Raw genomic sequence first — 11938 nt, 5'->3', positions numbered from 1 at the left:
ATGCTGCGCTCATTGGACTCGCCTGGACTGTTGATTACCCCCTGTATATCTGTCTGTTCCTTGGTTGTGTTCCCTGTGTCTGCATTATTCCATATTGTGTTTGTCATATGTCCTTGTTTACCCGTGGGCTGATGCTGTTCCTGTCGTGTTCTATATCTGTTCCTGAATAAATGTTTGACTCCCCGTACCTGCTTCTCATCTCCGGCATCAGGTCTTTGCAGTGGGATTGTCTGAGACCAGCCACCCGGGCAGCTGATGAAACTGTGGGTTTGCACAATCAAATAATTTTTCCACAAACTGTCAGAAACCGTCTCAGGGAAGCTCACCTGGGTCCCCGTTTTCCCCAGGGTCTTGACTTGACTGCAGTTCGGTGTCGTAATCGACTTCAGTGGGCAAATGCTCACCTTCGATGGCCACTGGCACGCTGGAGAAACGTGCTCTTCACGGATTAATCCCGGTTTCAACTGTACCGGGCAGATGGCAGACAGTGTGTATGGTGTCGTGTGGGCGAGCGGTTTGCTGATGTCAACGTTGTGAACAGAGTGCCCCGTGGTGGCGGTTGGGTTATGGTATGGCAAGGCAGGCAGGGGAGCAACTTTGTTTTTTATCCAGTTGGAATAATACTCCAGACAGCCTAACTGACCGCTCGGAGATGTCCGCAAGGTCCTAAAGCAGTTCTCATTTTGTATCACATTCCAATGATCAAACTGTGGGGGACAAAAATGAAAGTTGCGCACCTGTGGAAAGTTGCGCCCCCGTGGACACGGATAAGCTATGGACAACAAACACAACTGCATTTTATCGATGGCAATTTCAATGCACAGAGATACCGTGACGAGATCCTGAGGCCCATTGCCGTGCCATTCATCTGCCGCCATCCCCTCATGTTTCAGCATGATAATGCACGGCCCCATGTCACAAGGATCTGTACACCATTACTGGAAGTTATGACATGTCACACATTGAGCATGAGTTTGGGACACTCTGGATCGACGTGTATGACAGCGTGTTCCAGTTCCCAACAAGAACCAGTAACTTCACACAGCCATTGAAGAGGAGTGGGACAACATTCCACAAACATTCTGATAAACTCTATGTGAAGGACATGTGTCGAACTGCATGAGGCAAATGGTGGTCACACCAGATAGTGGCTGATTTTCTGATCCACGCCCCTACTTTTTTTTAAAGGTATATGTGACCAACAGATGCATATCTGTATTCCTAGTCATGTGAAATCCATAGATTAGGGCCTGAATTCATTTCAACTTGATTGATTTCCTTATATGAACTAACTCAATAAAATCTTAAATTGTTGCATGTTGAGTTTATATTTTTGTTCAATGTACAAAAATAATGTTTCTTTGCAGTACATGGATTGTCCTGACTTTCAGGAATGCCTGAATTTGGGCTCCCGAGTGGCACTGCATCGCAGTGCTAGAGGCGTCACTACAGACCCTGGTTCAATTCCAGGCTGTATCACAACCGGCTGTGATTGGAAGTCCCAAAGGGCGGCACACAAATGGCACAGCGTCGTCCGGGTTAGGGTTTGGCCGGGGTAGGATGTCATTGTAAATAAGAATTTGTTCTTAACTGACTTTCCTAGTTAAATAAAGGTTAAATCAAATAAATAAATAAAGAATTGCTGCGCCTTGCTTTTCTGGTGGATGGAAGTCTCACCATCCAACTATTTCAGATCTACAGGAGTGCAAGTTTCCCAGTGGCACATGAGAATTATTAGAATATGGCAAATATTAGTCAATTATTCTATTCATGCTGGCTTTCGCGGGCTACCTGAAACATGAAACAGATAGGTGGGAGGGGATACAGGTTGGTGCCAATTTATTCATGTAAAATTTGACTAAATGGTAATGGAAACACTTCAACCACTACATTTGTATTTTAGGTGTGACATCATTACGTCCAGCTGTTTTTATCGACACAAGATCGTTACATGGAAACGCACCCTAGCAGGCAATTGTCGCCTCTATTTTCTATGCCAACTTTCTAAATGTTGAAAAGTCACCGGACAAGTTAATGGAAACATAGCTTGTGACACACAAACGCACCTTCTTGTTCTCGCTCTCTCAACACACACTCACACTTAATTACAGTACTGCCCCCCCCCCCCCCCCCCCACCCCCCCACACACACACACACCCTCACCTTAGGGTAGGCCCGGACAGCACAGCTGATGGCAGTACTGTAGCCTGCAACAACAACCCTGTCCACTAGGGGAGCTGTAAACTTGGGGGAGCTGCTCATGTCCTTCTCTTTGAAGGCTGGTTTGTTGTACTCCAGATCTGAGGGAGGGATATAGATGGGGACTGTGATAGCTGTGTTTACTAAGCTATATAATAATAATATTAATAATAATAATATTAATAAATGCCATTTAGCAGGTGCTTCTATCCAAAGGGACTGACAGTCATGCGTGCATACATTTTACGTATGGCTGTCCCGGGAATCAAACCCACTATTCTGGCATCACAAGCGGCATGCTTTAGCTTTACCAACTGAGCTACAGAGGACCACATGTTGTCTACTCTATCTACATACTACATTTGGTTTAGTATAGTACGGTGTAGTGGTTCTCAAACTCGGGTTCGCAAGAAGGTTTTGGGGGGGGGGTTGCAAGTTTGAAATGGAATGTGAAAAATATTTCACACATTTTAAATCAGCTACATAAAGTTTAGCAATCTGCTACGAACACATCTTTGCCAGAACAATTGGGTGGCTAGTACTGGCTATATTTCTAAAGATAGCTGTGACACTAACAGTCTTTTTTGACTTATGGGGTGAAGATGTAACATTCTGGTGAATTTATTGCGAGATTTGTATGGAAGAAAAAGACTTCAGACAGACCATGGTTGTTACGATGACTGTATTACGGCCACGCCGGCGGTCACGAGTCATGACCACAGTCAAATTCCATGTGACAATTTAGTCACAGTAACTAGGCTTCTCCAAGCTTTGATGCTGCTGATGGTCATTAGTAGTCAACCAAACTTGCTAACTGCCTGGCACTCAGCACTCTATTGTCCCTCTAATCACTCTGACATCAATGCAAATGTAATCGAAAATCAAATCAAAACCCTTCATGAGAGCCCATGAGAAAAGCCCATGCATGAGAAAACAGAGTTTTCACGGCCTCTTTTAAAAAGAGGAGGATCCCGTCAGCTTTCTATGGGCTAGGCCTACTATATTTATTTCTCAACTTTCATAATATTAAGCACATTGCTTCTCTTTACAAAGGGAGTATAGCCGACCTGGCTGGCAAGAAAATAAACCATGTGAAAGTCGTCCTCTATTCGCTGTTTAAGTGCATAGATGACATGTATTTTCTCACCCTGCCCGTTCCGACAGGTGAATGATAATGGTACATTCTAAATCAAATACTAAATAATGTGTGAAATTTAGTTATGTAAAGACAAGAATAAATCAAGAATAGTCTGATGGGTGATAATATTAGTCTATCACTTGTGAATGATGCCCAGCTTGTGTGCAGTAAGGCAAGAAACAGCGCATGCCTTTTTTTGGCGACTTTTTCATAGTCGCACACGTCATGTAGCCTGGCCCAAAGCCCTAAATGTTTTGATAAGGTTTGTATCACACAACTAAAGTGGCCAAATAACTTCTTAAAATGAAGTACATGAATCCTCTTTACAACCAGTGTAGAGCCTAACTGGCATACATAGGCGGCGTGTGAGTTTCAAGTTTGGGGAAGATAATTTTCACCATAAAAATGCATCTCTATAATAAAGCATTACATGCATAATCTCATTTGTGGTTACTTTTTAGAATGGTGTTTTCCCACTAATTGATTGCATTTGGAACATTCGCACTGTCGTGTGTGCATTGCTGCGCTTATAATGTTAAGAAATCGCCTGCTAAACGTTCTGATCTGTTGCATCAGCCTCAATGCCTTTAAAGGTTTTTGTTGATGCTAGTGGTTGTATTGATTTGGGATCTATCACATCCCACAACTGTCCCAGACTATGTTTGGAATATTTATTTCTCTCACAGAATAGAACAGGTCAACTTTTGTACTATGGGGGATAGTAGATTGACATACTGTAGGCTAGTGCTTACCCTAACCATGGTTTCCATCCTCCGATACATACAGGTTGGTCATATGACCCGGCTTGCTCTGGACAGAGAAGTGACATAATATCCCTAGTTGATATTGGCTGCTAATAGCTATGAATGACTTTAATCTCAAAATGCTGGTGTAAAACAGATCTAGATCTTGCCTTTTGAAAGTGCATCACTGTTTATGGCTGTAATGACAGGCTACATTTGCACAGCGATGGTGTGTGCGTGTTTGCGTGAGCGTGCAGGGGGGGTATGGTGTAGTATTGTAGTGTGTTACCTGTTTTTCCTATGATGGCAGTGTTCTTGCTGAAGGCCACCTCATCGCTCAAGCCACAGATGTTCTCACTGAACACACGGAAGGAGTACTCGTTCCCCATGACCAGGTCAGACGCTGTGCAGCTGGGCCGGCGGTTGTGCTCATACACTGTGAACCAACCCTGACCAGAGAGAGAAGGAGAGGGAGAGAGAGAGAGAAATGTTTACAGAGAACTAGAGAGGTTGAAAAAAAGGAGAGGATATGTGGATAATAGAGGCAGATGTTTGAGAACAGAGGACGAGGGTAGAGAGGGCAGAGAAGGAGAGGTGAGGTGGATACACAGTAAAGAAAGAGAGCTATAGAGAGAGATGAGGAGGGAGTTGGAGACCTGGGTCTTCTTGTCAGCCTTCTGGATGGTGTAGCCGGTGATATCAGTGTTGCCTGTGTCTTTGGGGGGCTTCCACTCCAGAGCAGCATTGAAGCCCCACACATCTGTTACCATCACATTTATAGGAGGACCTGGCTTGTCTGTGTGTGTGTGGGGGGGAAAGGTACATCTGTGTGTCAGTGAGAAAGAGATATCTTTTAACAGACAAACAGACAGCGGAAATGGAGCATGTGGAGTGTGTCTCATGTACGTCAGTACTCCAGTATGTTTGTCACTAATCCTGGCCTCTGCCGTGCTGCTGCTGCTGTGACTAAACGTGTGTGGGGGCTGATCTGAGGAGGCTGGGCCCTCTCATTAGCTCACCTCCCAGCAGGGGAAAGGAGACAAAGGCCCCTAATCCCACCCTAATCCCAGTCTACACACCAATAATGCCAATGGAACCCCACTGCATAATCCACCCACCCAGCCATACAGCACCCTGACCCTCACACGGGTGCTAAAGGGAGCAGGAAGGAGCGAAAGAGGGGAGGGAGGGAGCCAAGCGGCGGTACGGTGGCAGTCAGGGCAGGAGGGAAGGATTAAGAAGAGAGGAGAGGAAGAGTGGAATCAGCCTCTTTGATGATTCCCTCCAAGGATTAAATGAGGAATTATCATCACATTAAACTCTGGGGTGTCATCCTAGATTTAAGTCATTGCATCATGGTGGCTCCATATTTGACTGTAATAAGTAGTACAACATACTAGGTATAGTGACTGAAGGGTGAGTGGGGACATACATGGTGGCTCCATGTTTGACTGTAATACAATTTGATCTGATCTTCATCTAAATCACAACAGACAAACACAGTCTGCTAAAACTAATAACACACAAACAATTATACGTTTTCATGTCTTTATTGACACACTGTGTAAACATTCACACCGTGTAAACATTCACAGTGCAGGGTGGGAAAAGTATGTGAACCCTTGGATTTAATAACTGGTTGACCCTCCTTTGGCAGCAATAACCTCAACCAAACGTTTTCTGTAGTTGCGGATCAGACCTGCACAACGGTCAGGAGGAATTTTGGACCATTCCCCTTTACAAAACTGTTTCAGTTCAGCAATAGTCTTGGGATGCCTGGTGTGAACCGCTCTCTTGAGGTCATGCCACAGCATCTCAATCGGGTTGAGGTCAGGACTCTGACTGGGCCACTCCAGAAGGTGTATTTACTTCTGTGTTTTGGGTCATTGTGGCATCCCCCAACTTCTGTTGAGCTTCAATTGGCGGATAGATAGCCTTACATTCTCCTGCAAAATGTCTTGATAAACCTGGGAATTAAATTTTGTGTCGATGATAGCAAGCTGTCCAGGCCCTGAGGCAGCAAAGCAGCTCCAAACCATGATGCTCCTTTCACCATACTTTACAGTTTTGATGAGGTTTTGATGTTGATGTGCTGTGCCTTTTTTCTCCACACATATGTTCCTTCCAAACAACTCAACTTTAGTTTAATCTGTCCACAGGAATTTTTGCCAGTAGCGCTGTGGAACATCCAGGTGCTCTGTTGCGAACTTCAGACGTGCAGCAATGTTTTTTTTGGACAGCAGTTGCTTCTTCTGTGGTGTCCTCCCATGAACAGTGTTTTACGTATCGTAGACTCGTCAACAGAGATGTTAGCATGTTCCAGAGATTTCTGTAAGTCTTTAGCTGACACTAGGATTCTTCTTAACCTTATTGAGCATTCTGCGCTGTGCTCTTGCAGTCATCTTTGCAGGACGGCCACTCCTAGGGAGAGTATCAGCAGTGATGAACTTACTCCATGTATAGACAATTTGTCTTACCGTGGACTGATGAACATCAAGGCTTTTAGAGATACTTTTGTAACCCTTTCCAGCTTTATGCAAGTCAACAATTCTTAATCTTGGGTCTTCTGAGATCTCTTTTGTTCAAGGCATGGTTCACATCAGGCAATGCTTCTTGTGAATAGCAAACTCAAATTTTTATAGGGCAGGCCAGCTCTTACCAACATCTCCAATCTCATCTCAACCTACAAGGCGAATGTTTAAATGATGTACTCAATATGGACAAGAAAAATACAATACTTTGTGTGTTATTAGTTAAAGCAGACGGTGTTTGTCTATTGTTGTGACTTGGATGAAGATCAGATCTAATTGTATGACCAACTGATGCAGAAATCCAGATACATCCGAAGGGTTCACATACTTTTTCTTGCCACTGTACATATGGCCTCCATCCCAAATGGAAACCCTATTGCCTATATAGTGCACTACTTTTGACCAGAGCCCCTAATGATGCTGGTGCCAGTGACTGACCTACGATCTGGATGTGAATGTCAGCCTTGTCCTGCATGTTGTCTATCTGGACAGACAGGGTGTACGTCCCAGAGTGGTCCCTTTCTGCCGAGCGGATGAACAGGATGGTGTCAAAGTCACTGGTGCGGATGCCCACCGACTTATTCTCCAGGGGCTCACCATCTTTCAGCCAGTTGACCACGGGGCGAGGCTTTCCCTGGGGAAACAGAGGGGTGATATGGTCAGTGAATGAAAATGACATTTATTGAATTAAAGAGTGAGATGCTGCTACAGGAGAAGTGCAGGAGAAACACCCTAAAGTGAGAAAGGTGTAGACTGGCAAGAATACCCCATTTTCTGATTGGTTTGTTTTTGCATTACAGGACAATGATTGCTCTTCTTTTCACACACTGAGACCCAGCTAACATAAAGTCAGCCCTGCCTCTAGCCTGGCGAAGATTACTGTGTGGTGCTAGGTGTTCTCAGACCTGGAAGGGGATGACCAGGTTGATCTTCTCGCCCACTTTCCTGATGAACTTGGTTCTTAGCTGGCGAGGCAGGCGGATCTTTGGGTACTCTGAGACATGGAGGGAGACAAAGAGGAATGTCAACCTAGAAGTAATGGAAGTGGCTGTGTATACCGTGTGTGTCAGAGGTCTATGGAGAAGTGTGTGTGTGTGTGTGTGTCCATGCATGCGTGTGAGTCTGACCCATGATCTCTCTGATGATGACAGACTGTTTCATGATGCAGGGGGGGCTGCGTCCAGCGATGTTCATAGCCACCACTCTGAACAAGAGCTTCTCTCCTGTTGGCAGCCCCTTCACACGGTACGTGTTCTTGTCCACTGGCTCCTTATTGGCTCCTACCCAGTTATCCTCTGAGGGATGGACCAATAGCAGAAGAGTATTCATTGTCATCCACTTGGAAATTAGATGTTTTATAGGAATTCTATGGGAGCGATTAGTGAATTAGAAGGAATAATAATGTTATTGAACAATCCCCAATTCTTCCTTTACCTCCTTCTTTGCACCACTCGATTATGTACCCGTCAACGCCCCCTGCTCCAACCCTCTCTGGAGGACGCCACTTCAGGGCACATGTACTGTCTGTCACATCCTCCACCGTCAGACGAGTGGGCTCACTGGTAGGGGCTGAGAGAGAGAGAGAGAATAGTTAAGAGGAGAGGAAGACCAAGGTAAGTTGTATAAGTAGAGTATCAGGAAATTGAAAGGCTTCTCTCCACTGCTCTAGTAATAAGTGTCTACCCACCTATGGGCATGAAGGGCTTTGAGTTGCCGCTGGGCTGGGAGATCCCGATCCCGTTGACAGCAAACACTCTCATCTCATAAAAAACACCCTCAATCATCTTCTTAGCCTCGTACGTGGTTGACTCAAACACCTCAAAGTTCAGCTTGGTCCACCTGGAGGAACCCTGCTTTTTCCTCTCCATCAGGTAGCCTGCGAGTGACGTCATCACAGAGCGACATTACATCATTACAGACCGACATTATCACAGTGACATCATCACAGAGCGACATTACATCACAAAGCGACATCATTAGATCTTACCAATGTAATGAGAGAGGTTAACAGAAGCCTGTTAACCCAGAGGAAAGAGAGTCTGATAGCTCAACAGATAGATGTAAAAATAGGAAAGGTGCACCTTTGATGGGCGCACCCCCGTCAAATTTGGGGGGATCCCATGTAATGGTGGCTGTGTCCTCGCCAACTCCCATACATCTGACGTTCTCTGGAGGGTTAGGCACATCTGGAGTGGACAGGGGGAACAGTCAGGACAGAACATAGAGGTGTTCTCACCAGCTCAGAATGGGTTCTAACTTAATGCCACATCTATTATTGAATCTCTCTTAGTGAATTGTTTTTACATATATATTGCATAAGACGGGAGAACAAGACACAGAGAGAGAAAAGGGAGAGAGCAGGGAGATGTGGGGGAAAGAGGAGAGGAGTGTAGAGAGAGAGAGTAGAAGACTGGAAAGAGAGAGGAGAGTGAGAGAAGGAGAGAGAGTACCACTGACCAACAATCTTGACGGTGAGCTCAGCCCTGTCCTCTCCGGCTGGGTTGGTCACTATGATGGAGTACTGGCCTTCGTCTGGCCGCTCCGCCCCCTCAATGACAAAGCTGCTCAGAGTGGTCCTGGTTTCCACCCTCACTCTGCCCTCCGCCTCCGATATCACCTAGAGACAGGAACAGGGAGGGCACTTAGACAACTGGACTGACACTGTCTGGTGTTTCAGCTACTGGGTGTAACCTGGATGGCCTAATGGTTGGTTAATGTGAGTGACACCTTGCCTTCCTTAGAGAGGCATGCTGGGGCAGGGGTTTGATGTGTGTGTGAGGAGGATGTAACAGAAAGACTAGATCCTCACAGTGTCTCCTTTCATCCAGCACACAGTGGGGGCAGGCTCTCCTGTGATCTCCACATCAAGGCGGAGCTTGTTGCCAGCCACCACAACAATGGTGTTCTTGCTGCCCGTGCTACTAGTGTCCAGGTGGATTTTGGGAGGGTCTGTGAGGGGCGGAGGAATGTCAGAGAGGGACAGGTGGTCCTGGGTAATTATCACAGTATTAAATACACTGTAATAAATAGGTAATGCCAACGGATGGTAGGTGACAATAGCCACACCTACCTTGGCGTGGAACATATTCGATCTTGATTTCTGAGATTAACAGGGAAAACACATGAATCAGTATCATTTAAAATGCAGGCTCTGCTTCATTGTACTCAGTAAAACTCTCTCTTTCTTGCTCTCTCTCACTCACCAATGAAGTTGAGTTTAGCGGAGAGGGAGAGTGCGTATCCTTCAGGGACAAAGGTGTAGTTTCCTTCGTCCTGCGGCTTCACATCATCAATCGTCAGCTTGTGGATCCTGGAGAACCAACGGCAACCCAACGTTACCAAGGAGACAACAGACACTCGCAGTGACCCACAATTATGCAAAGCACAGTTACCCTGGCAACATGCTTCATTATGCAATATCAAGTTAAAAAACGCATGGGAAAGCTCTCTCCCTGCATGACCAGTGTTGCCATGGTAAAACACCTGCCATGGGTGGGTCTAGCTAGTGAGAATATGTACTGTACTGACAAGATCCCATGTAGACAGAGAATTTGAGGATGTTCAGGCCTGTCTGAAGTTACTGCAACTCAATGAGGACCCCCCCCCCCCCCCCCGCAATGTGATGCCATACCTTCCGATGTGTGACATCTTGATGCGGTTGCCGGGTTTGACCTCCACACCGTCCTTGAACCACTTGCCCACCACCTTCTCATCAGACACCTCACACTTGAACATGGCCTGTTCACACGCCTTCACCGACAGGTCAGCTATACTCTGCAGAACCTCGAGCTCCTTGGCTGAGCACCAGGGGTAGAGATGAAGGGAAGGAGAGAGAAAGAGAAAACAGAAAGAGACAGCATTTCAGACTCTTCCAAAAATGAAGTTCATAAAACATTTCCTTAGTGTACTGTATGATATCTGGAAGTGGTACCTTCCACTTCCAGTTCTCCTTTAGATTCTCCCCCATTAGTGTAAACATAGTACATTCCGATGTCCTCTATGGTTGCTTCATTGATGACCAGAGTGTGTTTCTTCCCATCCTTCTTTATCCTGTACTTCCCATCCTTTGTCAGCTCAACGCCATCTTTCATCCTGAGCACGGGTGAGACACACAGACATAGAAATAGCGTTTAACAGCAGTGAGAGACACATACAGTGGGGAGAACAAGTATTTGATACACTGCCGATTTTGCAGGTTTTCCTACTTACAAAGCATGTAGAGGTCTGTAATTTTTATCATATGTACACTTCAACTGTGAGAGACGGAATCTAAAACAAAAATCCAGAATATCACATTGTATGATTTTTAAGTAATTAATTAGCATTTTATTGCATGACATAAGTATTTGATCACCTACCAACCAGTAAGAATTCCGGCTCTCACAGACCTGTTAGTTTTTCTTTAAGAAGCCCTCCTGTTCTCCACTCATTACCTGTATTAACTGCACCTGAACTCGTTTCCTGTATAAAAGACACCTGTCCACACACTCAATCAAACAGAATCCAACCTCTCCACAATGGCCAAGACCAGAGAGCTGTGTAAGGACATCAGGGATACATTTGTAGACCTGCACAAGGCTGGGATGGGCTACAGGACAATAGGTAAGCAGCTTGGTGAGAAGGCAACAACTGTTAGCGCAATTATTAGAAAATGGAAGAAGTTCAAGATGAAGGTCAATCACCCTCGGTCTGGGGCTCCATGCAAGATCTCACCTCGTGGGGCATCAATGATCGTGAGGAAGGTAAGGGATCAGCCCAGAACTACACGGCAGGACCTGGTCAATGACCTGAAGAGAGCTGGGGCCACAGTCTCAAAGAAAACCATTAGTAACACACTACGCCGTCATGGCGCACGCAAGGTCCCCCTGCTCAAGCCAGCGCATGTCCAGGCCCGTCTGAAGTTTGCCAATGACCATCTGGATGATCCAGAGGAGGAATGGGAGAAGGTCATGTGGTCTGATTAGACCAAAAAGCTCTATTTTTGTCTCAACTCCACTCGCTGTGTTTGGAGGAAGAAGAAGGACGAGTACAACCCCAAGAACACCATCCCAACTGTGAAGCATGGAGGTGGAAATGCTTTTCTGCAAAGGGGACAGGACGACTGCACCGTATTGAGGGGAGGATGGATGGGGCCATGTATCGCGAGATCTTGGCCAACAACCTCCTTCCCTCAGTAAGAGCATTGAAGATGGGTCGTGGCTGGGTCTTCCAGCATGACAACGACCCGAAACACACAGCCAGGGCAACTAAGGAGTGGCTCCGTAAGAAGCATCTCAAGGTCCTGGAGTGGCCTAGCCAGTCTCCAGATCTGAACCCAATAGAAAATC

The 11938-nt window shown here is 45.9% G+C and overlaps 1 protein-coding gene across 17 annotated transcripts in view; it reads right to left on the bottom strand.

Moving 5' to 3' along the window:
- Positions 1-11938, bottom strand: part of LOC110486653 (myosin-binding protein C, fast-type) — a 48014-nt gene that overhangs the window by 3562 nt on the left and 32514 nt on the right. For 16 of the 17 annotated variants that reach the window (XM_036941359.1, XM_036941361.1, XM_036941364.1 and 13 more), the window contains 15 exons: positions 10543-10703; positions 10243-10408; positions 9815-9921; positions 9682-9711; positions 9421-9560; positions 9069-9228; positions 8693-8797; positions 8299-8487; positions 8046-8180; positions 7739-7906; positions 7517-7605; positions 7050-7245; positions 4737-4876; positions 4370-4529; positions 2164-2300 (listed from right to left, as the gene is read on the bottom strand). In XM_036941359.1, the coding sequence (XP_036797254.1) occupies positions 2164-2300; positions 4370-4529; positions 4737-4876; positions 7050-7245; positions 7517-7605; positions 7739-7906; positions 8046-8180; positions 8299-8487; positions 8693-8797; positions 9069-9228; positions 9421-9560; positions 9682-9711; positions 9815-9921; positions 10243-10408; positions 10543-10703 (2083 nt within the window). The remainder of the gene's footprint in view (positions 1-2163; positions 2301-4369; positions 4530-4736; positions 4877-7049; positions 7246-7516; positions 7606-7738; positions 7907-8045; positions 8181-8298; positions 8488-8692; positions 8798-9068; positions 9229-9420; positions 9561-9681; positions 9712-9814; positions 9922-10242; positions 10409-10542; positions 10704-11938) is intronic. The other variant, XM_036941373.1, reaches the window with a different exon arrangement.

This window comes from Oncorhynchus mykiss, chromosome 13 (assembly GCF_013265735.2).
Source record: "Oncorhynchus mykiss isolate Arlee chromosome 13, USDA_OmykA_1.1, whole genome shotgun sequence".
Taxonomy (NCBI): domain Eukaryota; kingdom Metazoa; phylum Chordata; class Actinopteri; order Salmoniformes; family Salmonidae; genus Oncorhynchus; species Oncorhynchus mykiss.
The sequence above is the reverse complement of the archived record's forward strand: the minus strand, read 5'-3'. Positions and strand labels throughout refer to the sequence as shown.